Raw genomic sequence first — 23271 nt, 5'->3', positions numbered from 1 at the left:
ATTATTGATAAATTTTGATAAATTAAAATAATTTTAATTAATATTGTAACTTTTTTTTTTAAAACTTTAGTCAATAAAATTTTATCTTCTGGATTTTATATAGTTTAAAATCTGACATTTATAAAAAACAATCATTAAAAAAAATTATTAAAAAAAAAAAGTAGGTCCGCATGCGCCCACCGTGCAAATAAAATAAAATAAAATAATTTAAAAAATCGTACATTACGGCACTCGCCGAAGAATCTGAGGAAGTATTTAACGTTGACTGGCAACCGGCGGATCACCGTCTTGTTGATCGTTGAATTGGGGAGGTTGAGGGAGGGGGAATGGATACCTTCTTCTTGTCTCACGGATCGCCCACGCTCTCCATCGACGACAGCTTACCGGCGAGGCATTTCTTTCTGTCGTGGCAGTCCAAGGTGCTGCCGGCGGTGCCCAGCGCCATCCTCATCGTCTCCGGGCACTGGGAGACATCTTCCCCCACCGTTAACGTCATCGATGGGCTGAACGACACCATCTACGACTTCTACAACTTCCCCAAACGGATGTACGAGGTCTCCCCTCTTTCTCTCTATTTTTCTCTTCTGATCTCATCTCTTTTTCGTTCGATGTGTGTGTGAATTACATTGGGAAACGGCGAATTGGGTAGGGTTTATTGCATATGTATTTTTCGCTGCAAAAAAAATTGAATTTTTGGATGATTGTCGTCCATAAGATCATCCGATTCAAGTAATCGAAAGAACCAGCTAGGGTTTCGTGGCATGCTAATTTTTCATGTTGAATCCTTGACATTGGGCAGAAACAAAATTACGGTATTATATGATGTTGTGGCAGCTAAAGTACCCTGCACCAGGTGCTCCCGACCTGGCAAAGAGAGTGAAGGAGCTGCTTCAGAATGCTGGTTTTGGTGGTGTGAAGGAAGACAATTCCCGCGGACTCGACCATGGTGCATGGGTTCCACTGATGCTGATGTATCCCAATGCAGACATTCCTGTGTGTCAACTTTCAGTTCAGACAGAAATGGATGCCACATACCACTATAACATGGGGAAGGCATTGGCTCCTCTGAGGGATGAAGGTGTGCTTATAGTTGGCTCTGGGAATGCTACTCACAACTTGAGAAACATCAGTAGGGGGCATGGCCCTGTCGCAAAATGGGCCTTGGAGTTTGATACCTGGCTCGAGGAGGCGCTTCTTGACGGGAGGTGAGCAGTATGGTCATGAATTTTTCACATAGCTCACAGTTGACCATGATCTTAATTAGTCTTGCATCCCATGCTTGTTCTTTTTATTTGTGTAGATATGATGAGGTGAACAAGTACTTGGAGAAGGCACCTAATGTGCCATTTTGACCATGATCTTAACTAGTCTTGCATCCCATGCTTGTTCTTTTTATTTGTGTAGATATGATGAGGTGAACAAGTACATGGAGAAGGCACCTAATGTGCCATTTTGACCATGATTGTTCTTTTTATTTGTGTAGATATGATGAGGTGAACAAGTACAAGGAGAAGGCACCTAATGTGCCATTTGGACCATGATCTTAACCAGTCTTGTATCCCATGCTTGTTCTTTTTATTTGTGTAGATATGATGAGGTGAACAAGTACAAGGAGAAGGCACCTAATGTGCCATTTTGACCATGATCTTAACCAGTCTTGCATCCCATGCTTGTTCTTTTTATTTGTGTAGATATGATGAGGTGAACAAGTACATGGAGAAGGTACCTAATGCTAGAATTTTGACCATGATCTTAATTAGTCTTGCATCCCATGCTTGTTCTTGTTATTTGTGTAGATATGATGAGGTGAACAAGTACAAGGAGAAGGCACCTAATGTGCCATTTTGGCCATGATCTTAACCAGTCTTGCATACCATGCTTGTTCTTTTTATTTGTGTAGATATGATGAGGTGAACAAGTACATGGAGAAGGCACCTAATGCTAGAATGGCACATCCATGGCCGGACCACTTTTATCCATTGCATGTGGCACTAGGAGCTGCAGGGGAAAGAGCAAAGGCTGAATTGATTCATCGTAGCTGGACAAATTCTACTATTTCATATGCCTCATACAGGTTTATTGCTTCAAAGTGATCTGCAACATTTATATTCAATAATGCATATATGGCCCATAATGCATCTTACACCCATGTCATGTTTCAGTTGTTGTATGTTCTAGTTGCAAGTAGATCTACTATGTTCAGTTTACCCTCTGTGTGTTTTGTATCTGTTGTTGGCTTCAGGTGTTGTAATTTGTCTCTAAACAGTCAGTTGCTTAAAGTGTGTGATTATAATGGTTCGTGGTAAGATTCACTCTCAGATCATCTTTAATATATGAAGATTTATCTTAAATATCTTTTGAGAGTTCTCTTCCATTGCAATGACTGATACAATAACAACTGCACCTTATTTTACTAGGTGAGATTGGCTATATGAATATTTATACATCATTGAGATCAATCCCACTATAAAAAAAAAAATGCTAATTTGGTGGCGAATTTTAGTGATGAAAAAAATTCATCGCAGATTAGCACAGACATTTGCGACGAAAACAATAATCGTCACTAACTAGTAACAAAATTTGTGACAAATAAATTTATCCTTAAATTAGCAATACAATTATTTCGTTGTAAAATTTGTCGCTAAGATTATATTTGTTGTAAAATTCATCGTCAATTTAAAGATTTTTCGACCGCCTTAGAACTAGGTTAGGATTTCAAATTTGGCGACGAATTCACGATTACTCACCAATTGGCAACGAATTCAATATTTTTCGCCAATTTTGGGACGATTTTGGGATTTATCGTTAATCGAGACGCTCGGGAAGTCACATATTAACCTTTAAGTCAATTGATTGCCCAATCAATTCCGAGTTATTTTGTAATCCCACATAATCCGAATAAGGCAATTGCTGTAATTGATTGACCTTTTTATGTCGAATCCTGTATTCGTCTAAAAATTGACGATGAATTCGGGATTCTTCACCTATTTTGGGATGAATTCGTGATTCATTGCAAATCGAGACGCTCAGAAAAGTTACAAATTAACCCCTAATCGATTGATCTAAGTCAATAAATTGACTAATCAATTTTGAGTCATTCTGTGATTCCACAAAATTTGAATGAGGCATATCAATCAATTACACCAATTGATTGGCATTTTGCGACGAATCCTGTATTCGTCCAAAAATCGGAGACGATTAAGGATTCATTACCAAATTGGCGACAAATGCTCAATTCATTGTTAATTCGACGATGAATTTAGGATTTGTCGTCGAATTTGAGATCCTACTAATAAAGATGATGTTTAAATTTGGCGACAAATCCATGCTGTCACGCATGTTCTTGAAAGACCAAAAATCTCTCTGGAATGCTCAACATCTACAAGGGAATCAAGTGTAGGTTCTTTCTATTCATATTGGAAGTTTTCTTGTCAATAAATAATTTGCAGCATGCTAATAACAACTCCATTGGGAATTTAAATCATATACAACAACAACAACCAAACTTTTTCCCACTAGGTGGGGTCGGCTAGGAATTTAAATCATATGTAACTAGAAAATCTAAATTTGGTTTACACATATGCAGATTTTTAAACATATTTATTTAACTTTAGGTTCATGATAATCAAGCTCGCCTTCAGTAAGAATTACTATTCCATCTGTCATGGAGTCCAAAAGTATTGGTACGTACTTGACCAACATATTTCATAAATGAATATAATTTTTGTATTCAAAATATGAATACTATAATGAATAGTGGGATATATGTTCAGTCATTGATGGAGGTGCAAACAATTATTTTTATGGTTTAGTGGATGAAATTATAGAGGTAGAATACTTTAGCCTAGAAATGTGAGTTATCTTGTTTATTTGTTATTGGTTTGACCCTGTTAGAGGGATGAAAGTGCATCCACTATATAATTTGGTTAAAATAAATCATAAAAGATTCTATAAGAGATATAAACTAATTGTGTTGACATAATAAATGATTCAAGTATTTTATTTTTCATATCCTATTTTGCATAGAAAAAAAATTGAGGAACGTTATAAAGACATTGCATATTAATAAGAGAAAGTTGTCAATACATTTCAGATTGAGGAATATATTATTCCAACGTTACGATATCCCAGCGGAGTAGTGATAAATGTGGATGTAAGTGAAATTGATGATGATGATGATGACGACGACGACGACAATGATGATGGTGGGTAAAGTTTGTTATTAGACATTCACATAAAAATATGATATTCCATTTTTATATATGTTAATATTTTATTTATGAGTAAATTTAGTTTTAATCTGCTAAATTACAAAACTCGTAGCTCAATTAGTTGTTTATATAAGGTCTCATGCTTAAATTTATATATTATATATGTTAATGCACTGTATGTTTTCTTATAGGTCATTAGAAGTCATTAGAGATGATATCTACGATTTAGTTCGCTCACATTTTGATCTATTATTAAACATGGTAAGTTTTTTCATATTTTTTTTATTGTGCATCAAATTGTTAATTACTTTATTCTAACAATTTTAGCTGACAATTTCAATATGGTGGGCATAGACTAAGTACTCTTGGCTAGTCTGCTTCATCACTTGGACCTACGCCTCCCATTTAGGTGCATGACCTTTTCATGCATCTTCGCCAGTACATTCTCATTCACCCTCACCAGTATAGTGGTCAATATAGGAGCATGTTCCTTTCGCTAGAGACTTGGCCGCTGAGATTACAAACACTCAAGAGTTTCTGGCGCATTGGTTGATTCGTAAATACTATGTTAATATTTTATTTTTTCAACTATCTTAATTATTTAACATTATTTGTTTTTAACTTTATGCTAGATTTGCAAATTTTGAATAGGTTATTTATGATATTAATAGAATCATGAATAACCATTAGAGATGTGCTTCAATGACATATACAAGCACCCACCAAATAGTTCTGGTGGAACAAATTTAAGGTATATCCTCTTAAGTTTATATATAATTAAAGTGAATATATAATCACTTATTTTTTTTCCCATTATAATGGGCATTCAATTGGGAACCAAGTGAAGAGGTGGAAATAAAAATAATTTTTAAGAAAAATATGGAGATCACATCCGACTTGTACTTAATCATGCAAAGATTAGGCGAAAAAAATCATCCTATATCACTGATGAAAATTGGATTAGAATCTCCAATTTTTGGACAACCAAGGAGAGGAAACAAAAAAGTCAACATGATAGGTTAAATCAAGCTTGTAATTCTAAAGATTCGTCTGCGACATATGTAGTAAGTTTTATCAATATCGATAAGCATACACGTATATTGGTAATCTGTTAACTCGCCTAAGTTTTTAATCTATTTCAAATAATTTCATTATTTCTAACAATATTTTTTTTTAAACCAAGTTAATGGGGAATCAGTCAACATTCATAGACACATTCATCCGCACATTTAAAAAAATATATAAGACTTAGAGAGAGATAGAGCTAAAGCAATTAAGGTTCTAATTAATCTTTAATCTTAATTTATAACTTAGATTATATTAGTTATGTATCTGCTCTCTTTTTATATATGCATTTCTATTATATCTAATTAAGATTATATGCATTTTTAAAATATTATTATTATAATTTATTATGACACAGGATAAATATGATGAGCTAGAGTTAGTATTAAGAAATTCATAAGTTAGTGATGAATCTAATGGATATGAGCCCCCTGTTTGTAATAATTGTGGCAAAAGGTGAATACGCTCGCTCCCAGCGCCCCCGCCAATCCGTCCCAGGATCAACACGGAGGAGGTAAATCCCCTGTTTGTAATAATGAGTTTATGGTTGGAGGCGAGTAAGGGAATGAAAGGAGGAAGGATTTTGGAAATGAGTTCTTTGAGCATAACCCAAAATGTTGCTAGTACATTTTCCACCCCCACCAGTAGTAAGAGCACAAATAAACAATTTGATTGAAGAGGTTAGCAATTTGAAGGGGATAGTATTGCAAAGGGATGAGGAAATGAGAGAATGTGTCGACAACAAGACCTCATAATACGACATCTTTAGTTAGGCTCCACTTCAAGTTAGATACCTCCTGGTTCTGGTGATGATGAGGACGATGATAATGATGATGATGATGGTGATGATTCTTCCTGACTTTGTTATGTATGTTTGTTATTTATCTTAGAATTAGTGTTTTTGAATATTTATAAACCCTTCATTTTTATATTTTTTAATTAATGTTTTTAATTTGTTTTGAATATGATTAGTGGGGCGAAGGACATATATGAGAAAGTAAATATTTACGTATTAAGTTTCCTATTAGTTTATAAGATTTTCTTAAATGTAAAATAATACTTTTTGTTTATTTATTTTTTGATGCAAGAAAATAAGAAGAATGGAAGGAGATCAAGGAAGTGTTTGTCGAGGAAGACGATGATTTTCTTTTTTATCTCTCCATTGTTTTGAGATTTTTTGATGACTTGTTAAATGTGAATTTTTAGATTGAAATATTTGATGTTTTTGGATCTAATGACTTGTAGATATTGATATATTGACTTGTTTTTGGTTTATTTTCTCATTTTGGATATTTTTATTTGACTTGTAGAGATTATAGATTTCGGTTTGGATGTTGAATAGGATGTGTTGGAATTCTGTGTATGTATAAATAGATTTAAATTTTGTATACACGATAAAAATATAAAAATGAATAAGTTTTGGGCAAAAATTCTATGTTTTACGACGAATTAGATGATAAAAATTTTTTTGTCGCCAACCTATCATAATTTATACTGTGTATTACAAATCTACGATGAATCCCATAGATTTACAACGAAAATATATAATAATTGAAAAAAAATAAATTAAGATACCAAATTGATATTTTGGAAAATATTAAATAATAAAGCGGCCATAATAATTAGAGATTTGATTTGTTTGTTATTTATTAATTAATATTTTTTATTTAGACAATAAGCAGGGAATCAATTATAATACCTACTAAACTATCCTATTTTTTTCTTTAGAATATTTATTTTCATATTTGTTTATTAAGTCAGGTGTATAAAAGGAGTCTAGAATCCCGTAGTTTAATCATTTTGAATTAATTGAATTTTCATTTTTCTTCTTTGTGAGAGAGTTTATTCCTCTGGGCGAGGATCTTGTTCTGTTCGTTTGTTTGTTGTGTTACGTCAATTGGTATCAGAGCGGAAGTCGGGATTCTATTCTATATCTTCTTTCCCAACTAACCTCTAACTTTTGTGAGTTCTTTCTTGGCTCTAACGATCCCCAAGCTAAAAGTGCCTTTGTGGACATTGATCATCCAACTTCTCCTGTGTTTTTCTGTTAGTAACATCAGGAACATCATTCTCACTTGAAAATTACTGATCGATTATTTGCAGTTCAATTAACTTTTGTGCATTATCTATTTAACTCGCATACTATTTATTTCTATATACTTTTACAATCATTTCTATTTGGTTACTTGTTTAGTTTGTTGTATTTCAAATCATTTTATTTATCTGATTTCTTATTTGTTAAGTCATTAATTTGCCCCTATTTCAAATTGCCTTATTTATCTATTTTCATATTTGTCTCATTGCCCCTGTTTTAAATCATCTTATTTATCCAATTTCTTATTTATCTTATCATTAGTTATAAGTTCTAACTTGCTTTCTTAAAATTACTAACTACGTTGAAAATATTTTTAAAAAATTATAAATTTAAAAAGATGTATGATATGTTTATTGATATGAAATTTTTTGGATTGAGCCTATGAACAAAGTCATGAAGATCTATACTTAAAGTGGACAATATCATATCATTGTGAAAATACGTGGATATTCTTTTGCACAATAAATGGTATCAGAGTCATAGTTCATACCAGATGTCATGTGGGATGGCCTTGAACGAAGTTGAGGGTAGACCCAGAATAGGTCAGATTGACTGAATGCTCGTGGGAAGACCTAGAGTAAGTTAGGATGATCGAATGCTTGCGGGTAAGGCTCGGAGCAGATTAGGTTGATTGAATGCTTATAGGGAGACCCTAAGCAGGTCAAGAGTGATCGGACGCGGATGTTTGCGGGGTGGCCCGGAATAGGTCAGATTGACCCGATGCTCGCAAGAAAGCCCGGAGCAGGTCAGGATGACCGGATGCTTGCAGATAAGGCTCGGAGCAGTCAGGTTGACTTAATGCTTACGGGGAGGCTCAAAGTAGGTCAAGAGTGATTGGACGCAGATGCTTGCAGGATGGCCCGGAGCAAGTCAAGGTGATCGGATGCTTGCGGAAGAAGCCTGGAGCTAGTCAGGGTGACTGGATGCTTGCGGGGAGGTCCGGAGAAGGTCAAGAGTGATTGGACCCAAATGCTTACGGGGAGGTCTAGAGTAGGTCAAGAGTAACCTGACGTGAATGCTTGCAGGGAGACCTGGAACAGGTCAGGGTGACCGGATGCTCACGGGGAGAGCCGAAACAAGTCAAGAGTGACCGGATACTTACGGGGAGACCCGAGCCATGAGAATAATTGTGGCCCTTCGTTTAAGGAGAGAATTGTTGGAATTTAATTAAAGTCTCACATTAGAAATATTTGAAAAAAATCATGGATTTAAAATGATATATGATATCTCCATTAGCATGAAGCTATTTGAGTAGATCTCAAGAGTAAAACTACAACAACTTAGGTCCAAAATAAATAATATCTTACTATTATGAAAAAATATGGATATCCTTTTACACAATATGTCTAATTATTAGTTTCCCCTTATTTTAAATCATCTTGTGTATCCAATTTCTTATTTATCTCGTCATTAGTTATAAGTTCTAACTTGTTTTCTTAAAATTACTGTCCTATTTAACTTATAAATCTCATTATTTGTTGAACCTCCCCATTGACCATGAGGAGAAACTCTATGCTGCTAAAGGGTACAAATCGTGTCCATGGATAACCTGCTAAAGTTTAAGTAGACGATCCTTAAATATTCTAGGTGATATAAAATTATAATAAATGGGTACATCAAATACAACTTGATTAATAATAATAAAAAAGATAAAATTTATCTAAATATAATTGATATATAATAAGAGATAGAGTTCAATAACATAAAATAATTCATACAGTCGTCCGTATATAATGAAATAAAATTTGATTGTTGTTATGATAGTAATTAATATTTTCTATTTAGGCAATAAATAAGGAATTAATTATAATCCCTACTAAATTATCATATTTTTTATTTATAATATTTATTTTCATATTTGTTATTAATTCAAATCTATAAAATGATTCCAAAGTCTTATAGTTTAATCATCTCTGTGAGAGTTTACTACTCTGGATGATTTATTCGTCCGAGCAGAACATCAACATGCTAATTGAAAATCCACATGATTTAAAGAGAAGCAGCTGAATATGAGCATCCAATAATAATAATAATAATAATAAAACTTCTTTTTATCTTAAACTTTTACAGGTTTCTTTTCTACTTTTGAAGCAAATTACTTCCTCATAGTTTAGAAAGACTGGACAAAGGATCACATACAGAAAAAAAAAATGCAGATTAAAATGGTTGTGTAAATATTTGCTGTGCAGCTTTACAAGAGAATAAGGAGCAAGCTGAGTTCAGTTCTTTTTTGAGTTTGAGACTTTGCCTAGCAAGGATCTACTAGCCAATCAAACATGAGCAAGAACTTACATATTCATACTCTCTTTCTTTTTTGCAACAGTCAACAGGAGAATCTCAGAAACAGTCAATCTGATATAACTTCTATTTGGTACTTCACCAATTAGGCCTAACACATTAGTTGGTTGCTTTGCAGAGAATGTCTCCATGTATCTTTAAGCTACTGGTTAGCTATGAGCATTTAGCTGCTATTCACTATTTTCGTTTTTTGTTCATTTTGTGTTTTTGCACAGCAAATGACAAAAAATTCACTGCCACAATAAAACAAGCATTGGCAGATGCAGAGATTGCATCAGTAGCTCAAAGTCAACTGTGCATTCTCTGAACTCCATAAAAGAGATTGACAAGTGTAAGCTGCAACATTTGCTTCTGATTTTGCATTTGTGATGCGAGCTCATAGAATTAATGTGAGAGTGAATATTAATGGAGTTACCTTGTTCTCTTTGGAACCATCATCCCTGATTCAGTAAGATGGAAATGGAGGCAGCTGGAGAAGATGATCGAGTTAGAACTGGTAATATTGCTTTTCCTTTTTGGATTTTATTTCATTTTTTTTCTTCTTTTGGCAAGGAAAACTGAGCTGTGGCCACAGTGCACGAAAATTTTCAATGTTAGACAAGTAGAACAATTCTACTTTTCATTGTTGAAGCTCATCTACAAGTGTTAAATAGCTGATAAAGGACTATATATCGAAATGAAAATGTCAGGGACTGTGTGGACTGCCACAGCTCATATAATTACGGCTGTAATAGGATCTGGGATACTCACCTTGCCATGGAGTGTTGCGCAACTCGGCTGGATTCTAGGTCCTCTCATGCTAATCTTCTTTGCCTTCGTCACTTATTTCACAGCGATTCTCCTGGCAGACTGTTACCGATTTCCTGATCCGACGAATGGAAGAAGAAACAAGACGTACATGGATGTTGTAAAAGCATCTCTAGGTAACTCTGAAATCAACTGGATAGTTAGTTGTTCTATCCCTTGTGTGCAATCTTCATATGAATGTTTTCAAATTGTACACTGCTCTGAAATCAACTGAATGTTTCCAAAGATGTGTACTAGTCAGTATGAGAGTTTGTTGTAGTAGTTCATCATAGTCATAATAGTTGTAATCTTCATCACCATTGAGCTTCATTAGTCCCCAAGTATTTGAGACCATGCATTGATTTAATTTGGATATCTTCAGAAAAATAAAACAAAATTCTGAACATCACACTAATTAATTTTCTGATTGTTTTTCATCTGCTGTTCCAGGCAAGAAAGACATTTTGATATGTGGAATCATACAGTACAGTTTACTTTGGGGAACAATGGTTGGATACACAATAACTTCTGCTATGAGTATGATGTGAGCTCCTTTCTGCTGAATCAAAATGCATCTTTTGATATGTCTTGGTTTTAATATACACACTTATATACTAAATCTCTCTCATGTTCATATGAAGGGCCATTGATAAGGTGATGTGTGTCCACAAGAAAGGTCCTAAAGCTTCGTGTGAGATTTCTGGAACATTGTACATTGTCATTTTCGGGATAATCGAAGCATTCTTATCGCAATTCCCTAGCTTGGAGAAAATTACAATGCTTTCTTACATTGCCGCGGCAATGTCTTTTGCTTATTCGTTAATTGGATTGGGTTTGTGCTTGTTTGAGTTCTTTTCTCAGCCTCACTTCAAAGGGACTCTACTTGGATTGATGGGAGCGAGCAATGTCTCCTTGGCCCCAAAGCTTTGGAGTTCTTTTCAAGCGCTCGGGAACATTGCTTTCGCTTATTCCTTTTCAATGATCCTAATAGAGATCCAGGTAAGATATGCTAATCGCATTCACTTGCTCGCAACACATTATTTTTCAAAGAAAAGTTTCAAATGATGCACTAATATCTCATGTTTCTATTCTCATGACTTTCTCATCGGTTCAAATTCATTACTTGTTGATACAATTATGTAGGATACACTTAAGTCTCCGCCTCCGGAGAATAGGATGATGAAGAAAGCGTCCATCTTTGGTATTGGTTTCACTACATTGTTCTATGTATCTCTCGGCTGTGTTGGTTATGCAGCGTTTGGGAACGATGCCCCTGGAAATATTCTCACCGGGTTTCAGAAACCCATTTGGCTCATTGAGATAGCAAATCTTGCTGTTATCATCCATCTCATCGGGGCATATCAGGTAAATTAAGAGTCCCTTACAAATACCACATATTTGTTATAAAAGGTGATTGCGCTCACCCTAGACGTCCCTTACAGCCTGTTCCCAGGTTATATGGAGGGAGGTAAAATACGAGTCAGCTTATAGCCGACCGCCATACATAATTGTTCAATGTATCGAAGAATGCTATGCAATCACTAAAACCTAGTTCCTCAAATGTTTTAACAGATATTTGCGCAACCAATCTTTGCATTCTATGAGGAATGGTTCGCTAAGAAATGGCCTGATGCAGGCTTCTTCCAAAGAGTTTATACCCTAAAGATACCTTTCTCCAAATCAAGAAGCCTAGAGTTCACACTTTGCAAACTTATTTTGCGACCGCTACTCGTGGTTGTTACGACTGCAGTTGCCGCAATGCTGCCATTCTTTAACGCAATGGTTGGCTTGCTAGGTGCCTTGGGGTTCTGGCCGTTGACAGTATACTATCCTGTGTCGGCCTACATAAATCAAGCAAAAATCAAGAGAATGCAGATAAAATGGATTATGTTGCAGTCTATGGCCATAGTCAGTCTGGTCATCTCACTTGTTGCAACGATTGGTTCTGTTGCAGACATTGTTGAACATCTGAAGCATGCTGAACTATTCAAAATGACACTCTAGTAGGGTAGGCAGTTTTCCTATAACTATTGACGATGAGCTGAAAATGTATGAATCAGGTATGTCTGGTTTAAAGGTTTGAAGTAGGTAATCAGACAGGGATCCTATGAATAGTGTAAAAAGGTATGCTCAGTTCTATTGATCTGCACTAAGATGATGGTTGAGAGGCTGGCCAATTTCTATGTTGAAATTTTGATCTTCAAATTGGAACGTGGCAATTTCAGTATTATGTTGATGCTCAAGATACTTCAAAACATTCTAAGATCAGTTTAAATGAGTGTTAAACTTATAATGTCACCTAGCTAGTTTATTTCTAAAATAAGTGTATGATACTAATATCAAAATGGGTGATTTATCCATGTATTCATAAATATATATATCAAATTATCACCGGAAGATAAACTTGTACTAACACAATTGAGTTAGGACACTGATTTCTCCGACATCACCTCTTCCCCTCCCCTATCATTTAGTGCTCAAATAACCATCTCATTAGGACAACATGGGGTTCAATGAGGTTCATACTACAGATCAACTCCCTCATAATATCAACAATAATTGTATTTTCAGTGTCTTAATAACAATGTGTTTAGTTGGTAAACTAACAGAGAAAGACAAGTCTTGGGGCACAAAGATGAAATTCTTGAACAGAAAGTTCATTACATTTATATAGAATGACATTTACATAAATTTCATAAGTTCTACCACATGGAACTGCAATGGGACCAACTACATGATTCTAAATCTAATTCCATGAGTTTATTTATTTCCTTGAGCTACATCTAAGATTACCAGACAAGATCCTATTCCCATATTGCCATAGATGTCGTCGAAGCAAAAAACACACGAACTGCTGAATAAAAGGTTAGCAGTTCTTGATGGAGTTCTTCGTGCCAGTGACAGCAGTAGTAGGATCTGCATCAATAAGCATGTTGACTACCTCTCGCATTGTAGGGCGCGGTGATGGTAGCTTGTTGGTGCAAAGAATAGCAATTTTGAGCACCTTTCCCATGCCCTCTTCGGAAAAAACGGCTACCCTAGGATCATAGATTTCGGCGAGATTTTGGTTATCAATATGGATGGACACCCAGGAGACAATGTCTTGTCCTCCAAAATGAGGATCAGTAGGGTTGTGGCCAGTGATCAATTCCAGCAGGACTACTCCAAAGCTGTATACGTCGCTCTTCTCGGTAGCCTTCAGCGAATATGCTAGTTCTAAGGGGGTGAGAAATGATGCAATTTCAGATATGATTACATACCTCGAGAAAAATATGTGCAATAAAAGTATCCACTGTCCAACATTCCTGCATGCTTTCTGTACTATAATATAATGACAACACTAACTGAGTTGTTTATTTAACAAAAAAGAGAAGTGTTCCTCAGGATGAAAAAGAAGAATAAATAATGTTCTAAATCAAAAGCTTCATTTGGAGAATAATCAGAAATCACAATACAGTATCTATTTAGTAGTAGTAGAATGAACTAAAGCAACCAGATTCATGCTTGTATTAACATAAATCCTAAGACTTTTTGTTTTTAAATAAAATTGAGGTATTTACGATTGGTTGAGATAATAAGAATTGAAAGATATGTATAAATAACCATGTGAAGCGCCTAAATGAGATATTCTAAAGGGTAACTTCAACAATCCAAGAACTACTCATGATTGCTCATGACTAAGTTCAAATAGGGAGTGAGAGAAAAATGGAAGAATGTTGGGCTAAACATGCTTTGAACACATACCTGGAGCTATATAGCCATGAGTACCAGCAAAGCAACTTGAATATGAGCCTTCAGCAAACTTGGCGATCCCAAAATCTGCAATCTTCGCTTCATAATCTTCATCCAGAAGTATATTCGATGACTTTATGTCCCTGTGAATAATAGCTGGAGAGCAGTCATGATGAAGATACGTGATACCCTTTGCCACCCCAAGTGCAATCTTGTACCGCTTACTCCAATCCAACTCGGGCTCTCGACCCTTGACCTGCCTGTGAAGAGCTTGGTAGAGATTTCCATTTATCATATACTCGAAGACTAAGTAACTTGAACCCTTTCCGGTCATGCAGGCATAAAGTTTCAGTATGTTCCTGTGTCTGATCTGTCCCATGATATCCAATTCAGCTTTCAAAATTTTCGCACTGACTGTCTTCCATAGTTTCTTCACAGCAACAGCTCCTCGGTTCTTGTTCAAATCTAAGCGGTAAACTTTACCCGTGCCTCCACATGCAATCAAGTTTTCTTCATCCAAGTTTGCTATCTCTTCTGGGTCTAATTCTGTAGGGTGGAATGATTCAAGTATCCATTCTGAATCCTTTTCTTCTTCCAAATCTCCTATTCTGCGTCGCTCTTCAAGTATGAAGCTTTGGTAGCTCACAAAGGCTAAGCCAGCAAGAAGAACAACCATTACCAGTAATATGCTGAGCATGAGAAGCATTCGCTTGTTCATTTTATCCTTTTGGCTATGGTTCAATCTACAAATGCTCAGATGTCTATACTTCTCATCATCCGGAGTTTCACCAATGCAGAGAGCCTCATTCCCAACAAATGCTTCATCTCCAGTGACCAGAAGAAGATCTGGTGGAATTCTTCCTGATAACTGGTTATCTGACAAATCAAGAGAACTTAGCTTCAGGGTCACTAAATCATTGGGGATTGAGCCAGTGATTAAGTTTTGCGAAAGATTAAGTGAATTCAGTGAATAGAGCAAAGCCAGTGCTGCAGGAATGTTTCCACTCAGTGAGTTTTGTGCAAGATTGAGATCTACCAAGCTACCACACTGCCCAAGTTCTGATGGTATTTTTCCTGTAAAAGCATTGCCTTCCAAATGCAGAGATGACAATTGCTGCAGATTCCCTAGCTGTGAGGGTATCTGGCCAGAAAAGGAATTGTTAAAAGCAAATAACTTTTGTAGCTGGGGAAGATTTCCAAACTCTGCTGGAAGTTGCCCAGAAAACTTGTTATTCTGCACGTACAACTGAGTTAAACTAGTTGACATGCCTATATCAGGAGGTATCCCTCCGATGAAGTTGTTGTCAGCTACATCAATGATCATGGCAGATGGCAATCCCCAAAGTCCTTCTGGAACTCCCCCTGTGAAGCTGTTTTGACTGATTCTAAACCTCAACAAAGTTTTGCACTCAGCATATGATCCTGGAATCTCCCCTGAGAAATTATTGTCAAGAGCAAGCAAGTATTCCAACTTCTTGTTTTGGCACAAGGACTTTGGGAAGTCACCAGAGAAGTTGTTCTCAGAAATATCAATTCTGCCGAGAGGAGAAAACCGACCAAGATTAGATGGAAAGTCCCCAGAAAATTTATTCTCGTAGACAGAGAATGAAATGAGAAATTCCAAGTCTCCAAATCCTTTAGGGAGCTCACCCCAGAAACCATTTGTGTATATATGGAAGATTGTTAACTTCTTCAGGTTTCCCATTGCAGGAGGAAGCTCTCCGGTGAACTGATTGCGTGAGATGTCAAATTCGCGTAGCAGCGTGAGGTTGGCAAGCTCAGGCGGGATTTCTCCAGTGAAATTGTTCTGGTAGAGCTCAATCTTGAAAAGATTGCTTAAATTGGAGATTTCTTTTGATAGTTTCCCTGAAATATGATTGCGAGAGAAGTCCAATGTTCCTAGTGATGTCAACTCATAAATGGAGGCTGGAATTTCCCCATGAAGGTTGCATTTACCCAAGAAAAGCAATGTTAATTTCTTCAAGTGACCTATACTTTCTGGCATTTCTCCTGCATCAAAGCTGTTCTCTGCCAAGCCAAGCTGAACTAAGTCTGGCAATTTGCCAACCCACGAAGGAAACTTTCCGGTGAAGCCATTGGTTGACACATCAAGAACTTGTAGGTTTTGCAGAGCTGAAAGATCAGGCAGATGGCCACTGAAGCTATTTGAAGAGAGATTGAGGAATCTGAGGTTTGAGCAATTGGCTAAAGTTGAGGGGACAGTGCCTGAGAGATTGTTTTCTCCAAGATCTAGACTAGTCAGGTTGAGCAAAAGAGAGATTGATGGTGAAAGCTTGCCTGATAAAGAGCTGTTTCGGAGAGAGATGTCAACCACTTGGCCAGAATCAATGTCGCATTGGACACCAATAAACTCACAAGGAGATTGGGAGGAGCTCCAACTCTCAAGAACATTCAGAGGATCTTCCAACTGGTTTTTTATTTCAAGAAGCACATTGTTCTCAAAGGATATCGATGAAGAGATGGGAGAAATGGAAAAGAGAATAAGAGCCGTGAAGAAAAGGAAGTGAAGGGACAGCATTGAGGATATTGATAAGATGACAATTCCAGTGTGACATTCAGTAAGTTTCGTGCCTGTAATTTCTACCCATAAAAATGAGTACTATCACTAATATGAAAATTATCTCCATAAGTATTCAACAATAGGTTAGAGATTATTGTCATAGAAAGTAATCTAGAGAAATCGTCATTTAATAAAAAAAAATACTGAAATTAAAGGACAATCTTTATATTTGAATTTAACTTTTGTAGTAGAGATTGAGGGGGTGCTTGGTTCGGGTAAGGAAAACGGAATGAGAATAGGAATGATTGTCAATAATAATGAAATGGGAATGATTCTCATACCACCCATTCCTATGGGTAATGACCCATTCCTATGTTTAGAGGAATGAATCCGTGGGACCCACCATTATTTCCCCAAACCAAGCACCATGTTTCATTCCATTCCCATTCCAAACCCCCCAAACAAGCAACCCCTGAGACATTTGCTACTTGAGTTCAATTATATCCCTATGCAATGGAGGCAAAGTCACTAATTAATGGTCATACATGTGCTGGATTTGAATCCAAGACCTCTATGATAACTTTCAAAATTTACTGCATATTTGTATCCCTAGGAATTGGAAGTGTTTTATATAAACTACAGATCAAGGTGAGATTTGAACCCAAGACATTAACAATAAATTTGGATATTCTTGACCTTATTTTGTGTTTGGTTTTCTTTTGATCCCAAGAGTGATCTCAGAGCCAACGGTTGGAGGATCCTAATATGATGTCATGGTATGACAATAGCTCAAACCCATCACCAATCGTAATGAAATCAAACCCATCAAGTAGTGTGGTAGTCAAGGTTTTAAAAGGCATTTCCAAATGACAGGTAATCAATTTACTGCATAACACATATGTGGTATATAGAAGCATATACTAAAAATATAACAATCAATGCATCCATTCATAATACAATATAAAGCACCCACGGATTATAACAATATAGAATAGATCATATCTATTAACAACATTATATGAAAATATTTATCACATGCAAGTCAATAGATTAAGTCAACACTTATACATTAAGTGCTGTGATATTAAGAGCTTGATTTAGTGGAGAAAAATTGTCACAAAAATTGTCATGAAGTTCTTAATCATCAAATGAATTGACCTATTATTTTCATTTTCACTGTATAGATTGCCTACCTAGCCTGCATATGTGCTTGCTTGAAGGGTCAATATGTTGTTAGGTTGCAATAGTGTCAAACAAAGTCCCACATTAAAACACATAGAAATGACTATGGACTTAGAAAGATATCTCTATTAGTATGAGGCATTTTGGGTAAAGTTCAAAAACAAAACTATGGGAGTTTTGACCCAAAGTGGAGAATATCATACTAGTGTGAAGATATTTGAATTCTTTTGGTCCTAACAATTGGTAACAGAGCCTGGTCTGCAAGGATTAACCACCAACTGTACACAAAAGCCTTGGTCCAATCAAGCTATATGGATGGAATATTGACCTCAAACGAAAGAAGTGGGGGCTTTCATGTCTGAATCAAGATGACTAGACATCAGCCAGAGAAGTCCTAGTTGGAGCTAGGCAAGGAAGGCCTAGTAAGTCAATTAGACTGAGGGGCAAGGAAGTCCTAATAAGTCGGTTGAACCGAGGGCCCTGTGGGTCAAAGATCAAATCACATCAAGCATATAAGCTTGAAGGGGCGGTCCTTAGTTTGAGGGGGGATTGTTGGCTTGCAATGGTTGCAAACAAATCCTACATTGAAAACACCTGGAAAAGATCATGGACTTATAAAGGAAAGATATTTCCATTGGCATGAGGCATTTTGGGTAGAACCCAAAAATAAATATGAAGACTTAGGCCCAAAGTGGACAATATCATACCATTATGAAGATATCCAAATTCTTTTAGTCTTAAGATATACCATATGCAATCGTTCCATTTTCTAAATACTTAGGTTGCCAAAGTCACTTTTTAGAGCACTAGTAGTATTAGAGGATGCTATGCGATAAGTTAAGGTGCATACAATATTTACACACGAGTTTCAGAATATGGTGCTAGAGAAGAATACACATAATATCCCTTTGCAAGCGATTTGAAGAATGAGGGTAGTGTACACCTGATTGTGAATCATGAGGTAATCAATTAGGATATGACTCAGAGTTCCATATTCAAATATCTCAAGCTTTATGAAGAATTTTCCAAAGTTATTTATTTTTTAGTTTACTCTTGTTTTTCCATAAACATCTATTTTTGTTCCAAAAGAGGGTTGGCTAGTTGTTTTAGAAATACTCTAGGTAAAATACCTTATCCTCAGTATCCTTACATCTATGAGTATCCAAGCCATTTCAGTATCCAAGCCAAATAATTTATAATTTTTTTTATTTTAAAAAAAAATCCTTTTATTTGTTTTCACTCTTCTTTATTTTCAAAAATAAAGTATAATAATAAATATAAATTTTATTTTACTCTAAAAAATAACTTTAAAAGTTTTTTATTCCTATGTTTAAAATTTTCTATTTTCATTTTTAGAAGATGTTTTTGGCTTTTTTTAAAAACAAATTATTAATATTAGCCTGATTCAACCACGGTGAGGCCAAGTTTGATAGGTTGAAAGATGATAGCAAGAGCTCTTTAGGTGTAACCTTGAACAATAATATTAGAGCAAATATATATTATATGATAACAAGAGCTAGCCCTTTGACTCACGTCCTTTAGTGAGCTTGAGTTCAATTCCTCTTGTCCAAGCTCATCCTTGCCCAACTCAGGCCTAAGATTTTGTCCCAATCCAATCTTAAATAAATCATGTGTGCTCAAGTCCATCCATTAAATTTATTTTTCCTATAAATTTAACATCAAGGTTATTGATCCGGAGGTAAGAGCAGGGGACCCCCGTCTTGGGGAGTCAACGCCACGTGGAAGTCAAAGGGCCAAGTGGCCGACCGGACGACTTAGAAAAGGTGGGATCGCTATGCCGACCGAAGAAAGGGGCCGGCCGACCGATGTCCAATTGAGGGCAAAAGGCGCCCCGGCAGGAGTCGGGGTTCCGGCGCTCGACATAAGGTAGCATACTGCTAACAGTCTCCACAAAGCACATTACCAAGTATCTCCCAAGTAGATCACTGTATATGGCCGGCCGGACGTAAGGCAAGTGCTGGCCGGCCGGACGCCCGACAGGGAGTAAGGAGAAAAGGACAAGGGATATATTCTGACAGCGGGCATGCTTTATAATCCAGCCATGCTCCAAATCTGACGACAAGGGGTTCCACTGTCCCATCGAAGACATGCTTGGACTGTAGCAGTATGGTGTCAGGTAAGCTTGCTGACAGGCCCTTACTGAGGTATGGGCTGAGGACACGTGTTTGCCTAGGTATGTGTGCCTGAGCTCCTCCCCAGCTCTATATAAGGAGCTTTGCACTTCACCAGAGGTACGCGTTCTATGATTTTTGGAGCCACTTCTTCGTTATTCGCTTACCTGACTTGAGCGTCGGAGGGTCGTCGCCGGGAACCCCTTCCGGGCCCGACTTCTGTGCAGGTTCGTCGGAGATCCGTGCGAACAGTCAGGAGATCTACGTCAGCAGCTTGGAGAGCGCCACGTGCCCAGCGTCCGTTAGTTCAGCGATTCGGACAGGATCAGTTATTATATGATAAAAGACTATAGGTTCTAGAATTAAACAAATGATCACCCTAAAATTATTTAACATCAGAGTTATTATTATATATGAAGCTTTTAAGCAGTTTACAAATAAATATTTCTTCAAATATAAAAATTATAATTTCAGATGAGTTTGGGCCGGCTCCAGAGTTGAATTCAGACTTAAGTAGGCCCTTAGAAATTGATTTCATCAACACTTGAGTTCAAGGTAAAAGGGAAAAAAGGAAAACAATTTACTTAACTAAAAGAGGCATAAATGGACAGTGTAACCGATGATCATGCCTTAGTCGGGACAAACATATTTTTTAAGCCACTTTAACAAAGAGAATGCACCAGTAACTTTTTATAGTTGTGATGAATCGACATACTTTTAATACTTTAACTCATTGCTATTATCTTTAGCACAAGTTAACTGTGAATTTGTAGTTTTTTTTTAAATTTTTTTGAGAGACTAACAAAATTAGCTGTGCATCATATAAATGGATAATACCATATTCATAAACCCAAAAACTAAGTGATACAATTAAAATTAATAACACATGGGAAATGGCTAGATGGCATCATATGAACAGAATACCAGAAATTCTAACCATCAGTTGTTCATCTCAATAATTTGAAATTGCAGTAGAGGAAGAAAGAAACTATAGATTGCAAATCTAAAGGTCTATGTGACGAGAGCTTTTTGTCATGTCAGTCAATTTAACTGAATGGTTCTGTGGCCAAAGTATATTGATCATAGTAAACAATTTTACTCCATGACATGCCACAAGAACAAAGAAAAAGTATATATGATAAGAACTATTTACTATGTCAATTAATTTAACTGAATGCGTCTGTAGACAATCTATATTGATCGTAGTAAATAATTTGATTGGTTGGCATGGCACAAGAACACAGAAAAAAAAAATTGTTTTACAAGGAACTCCTTGCTTCTAATTCATTTCATCTCTTTTCCATCTCACACAAGGCCACAAAATCCCTTCATTTTTCCCTGAATCATTCTCTGTTTTTTCTTGAGAAAAGAAGGCGAAAGGGAATGCTCAAAACGATAGACTCCACGAACTCAAATCGGAAAGAGAACTCACAAGGTTTCGGTAAATTATTTCATACATAAAAAAGCACAGACGGACCAAACGTAATGGGAAAAATCAGTTTTTTGTTATCGTTGTGGTTGAAGCTACGACTTTTACACTGATTCAGAAATGAAATCAAACCGAGAAAATATCACCAAGCCCAGGAAAAAAAAAAGAATACAAAAAGAAGACGACACAAAGAAGAAAAGGGAGGGATTTCTTACCAGTGCAGCAGATTGTAGCCTAGCGGTTCGAATTCCTTTTCAAGTGATCCGGCAATGGAAGATGAGATGCCAAGGCTTGGGATCTCTCAAACTCGCTCTGGCCATGAAGAGATAGAGATAGATAGAGAAAGAGAGAGAGAGAGAGTGAGAGAGAGAGAGCAGTGGGTGAGTGAAATGGAAAGGGGAGTGGGGGCATTGAGGGCGTATTAATGCGGTTTCTTCCAAGCAAAGGATGGAAGCGACGGGAGGATCAGGAGTGGGGTGGGGTTTGGGAGAGGACCAGAGGCGCGGCTCCATCCATGGCTCCGTCTCCAGATCGAATGCCCCATGCCGCTGTTGACGTCCCTGTCAGTGGACATCGTCACGGACTTTTGTAGGGTTACGGAGGACGCCATGGCCTGTAGCTTCCTGCTCGGCGACTGGCCAACCTCCGTCCGGCCCTGAAAATTAAATGGCCACGACGTGCCAAAAGCAAACGAACTGGGACCCACAAAGCTACACGCCTGTGTTTTTTTACTAAGGCGCCCCTCCGAGTTTCAGAAATGTCAAATTGACCCGGTATCTTTTTTACAAATAAATATAATATAAATACATGATATAAATTAAATATTTAAAATAAGACAAAAATGAAGAGGCCATGACAAATCATTATACGGATGTCTATTTTTCAATTAATGTCTATATTTTTCAATTAACATCAAATGAGTATCTCATTTAAAAAAGATTATCTGAAATACTCGTGAATTAAATTTTAAGATAGCAATGGTAGCGTAAGTTGTAGATAATATTTATTTAAAATATAATAAAGGTGAGTGAGCCTTCTTGATTTATTTTATTTGTTAAAATATTATTTTAATCACATTATTATTTTCCAATAATAAAATATAATAAAACTATTATAGAAAGCTAAAATTAACTGTTATCGTTAACTTCTATATAATTAATTATGATTAAATAATATTCATTTGAAATAAGTGGTTGTCATGGAATCTTTTTAGATCATCCATGTAAAATACCCTATTTAAAAATTTTACTCTAAATTTTAAATAGGATAGTTTAAAATTTTTTACATCAATTACCTTATCCATTCTCTAAATTATGTATTTACGAGTAATACTTTTCTAAATTTAGGAAATCGATTTCTTTCCTTGAACATTATAGAAGAGAAAAGAAATAGAAAAATTGATATATAGTGTCTTGAAAAATAGACATCTAAAATTTAATAAAATAATTTTTTATTTTAAATTATATATTTTAGATAGAGAAATAGATGTGAATACTCTTTTACTTTATTGAAATACTATTTTAACCAATGTATCACTCTCTAATAAATAAAATCAACATCAAATAATGACAATATTATAAAAGCTAACAACTAATTATTATACATTATAACAATTACCTATTTAGCTATTACAACCTAAAATTTAAAATCAAACATATATATATATATATATATATAAAATAAAACATAAAAAGTTACCTTTCACACTCCTAACAACCTTCACAAGCCCGGATATCTGGAAGCTCGTCCGAGCACCCGAACTCTCAAAGATAAATTGAGGTATTCGGACATCCAAGCGTCCGGACATATGAGATTGTCTA

The 23271-nt window shown here is 36.1% G+C and overlaps 3 protein-coding genes across 6 annotated transcripts; 2 read left to right on the top strand and 1 right to left on the bottom strand.

Moving 5' to 3' along the window:
- The first annotated feature begins 251 nt into the window (after positions 1 to 251).
- On the top strand, positions 252 to 2351 carry LOC121972103 (4,5-DOPA dioxygenase extradiol). 3 transcript variants are annotated; one of them, XM_042523734.1, is made up of 3 exons: positions 252 to 554; positions 835 to 1205; positions 1405 to 1538. In XM_042523734.1, exons 1-3 carry the CDS (start codon positions 327 to 329, stop codon positions 1454 to 1456), a joined length of 651 nt encoding a protein of 216 aa, XP_042379668.1. In that variant the 5' UTR covers positions 252 to 326; the 3' UTR covers positions 1457 to 1538. The 3 variants fall into 3 exon arrangements, with proteins under 3 accessions (XP_042379668.1, XP_042379667.1, XP_042379666.1); XM_042523733.1 differs by having other exon boundaries at positions 253 to 554; positions 1301 to 1437; XM_042523732.1 differs by lacking the exon at positions 1405 to 1538 and adding an exon at positions 1901 to 2351 and having other exon boundaries at positions 255 to 554.
- Positions 2352 to 9829: 7478 nt separating this feature from the next.
- Positions 9830 to 12603, top strand: LOC121972102 (amino acid permease 2-like). Its single transcript, XM_042523730.1, has 5 exons — positions 9830 to 10592; positions 10906 to 10999; positions 11097 to 11454; positions 11599 to 11820; positions 12028 to 12603. Exons 1-5 carry the CDS (start codon positions 10346 to 10348, stop codon positions 12457 to 12459), a joined length of 1353 nt encoding a protein of 450 aa, XP_042379664.1. The 5' UTR covers positions 9830 to 10345; the 3' UTR covers positions 12460 to 12603.
- Positions 12604 to 13077: 474 nt separating this feature from the next.
- On the bottom strand, positions 13078 to 22035 carry LOC121972101 (receptor protein-tyrosine kinase CEPR2-like). 2 transcript variants are annotated; one of them, XM_042523729.1, is made up of 3 exons: positions 21667 to 22035; positions 14200 to 16788; positions 13078 to 13671 (listed from the first exon to the last, which is right to left on the bottom strand). In XM_042523729.1, the coding sequence occupies exons 2-3, from the start codon at positions 16724 to 16726 to the stop codon at positions 13322 to 13324; spliced, it is 2877 nt and encodes a 958-aa protein (XP_042379663.1). In that variant the 5' UTR covers positions 16727 to 16788; positions 21667 to 22035; the 3' UTR covers positions 13078 to 13321. The 2 variants fall into 2 exon arrangements, with proteins under 2 accessions (XP_042379663.1, XP_042379662.1); XM_042523728.1 differs by having other exon boundaries at positions 14200 to 16779; positions 21667 to 22018.
- Positions 22036 to 23271: the final 1236 nt, after the last annotated feature.

Source organism: Zingiber officinale, chromosome 4A, assembly GCF_018446385.1.
Source record: "Zingiber officinale cultivar Zhangliang chromosome 4A, Zo_v1.1, whole genome shotgun sequence".
NCBI lineage: Eukaryota > Viridiplantae > Streptophyta > Magnoliopsida > Zingiberales > Zingiberaceae > Zingiber > Zingiber officinale.
This window is presented reverse-complemented; position numbering and strand designations above follow the sequence as displayed.

Coding starts and splice junctions, on each gene's coding strand:
- LOC121972103 (XM_042523732.1), top strand. CDS start 327: ATGGATACCTTCTTCTTGTCTCACGGATCGCCCACGCTCTCCATCGAC. Junction 555..834: donor TCCCCAAACGGATGTACGAG/GTCTCCCCTCTT, acceptor ATGTTGTGGCAG/CTAAAGTACCCTGCACCAGG. Junction 1,206..1,900: donor GAGGCGCTTCTTGACGGGAG/GTGAGCAGTATG, acceptor TTATTTGTGTAG/ATATGATGAGGTGAACAAGT.
- LOC121972102 (XM_042523730.1), top strand. CDS start 10,346: ATGAAAATGTCAGGGACTGTGTGGACTGCCACAGCTCATATAATTACG. Junction 11,000..11,096: donor ACTTCTGCTATGAGTATGAT/GTGAGCTCCTTT, acceptor GTTCATATGAAG/GGCCATTGATAAGGTGATGT. Junction 11,821..12,027: donor ATCTCATCGGGGCATATCAG/GTAAATTAAGAG, acceptor ATGTTTTAACAG/ATATTTGCGCAACCAATCTT.
- LOC121972101 (XM_042523729.1), bottom strand. CDS start 16,726: ATGCTGTCCCTTCACTTCCTTTTCTTCACGGCTCTTATTCTCTTTTCC. Junction 13,672..14,199: donor TCATGGCTATATAGCTCCAG/GTATGTGTTCAA, acceptor TCACCCCCTTAG/AACTAGCATATTCGCTGAAG.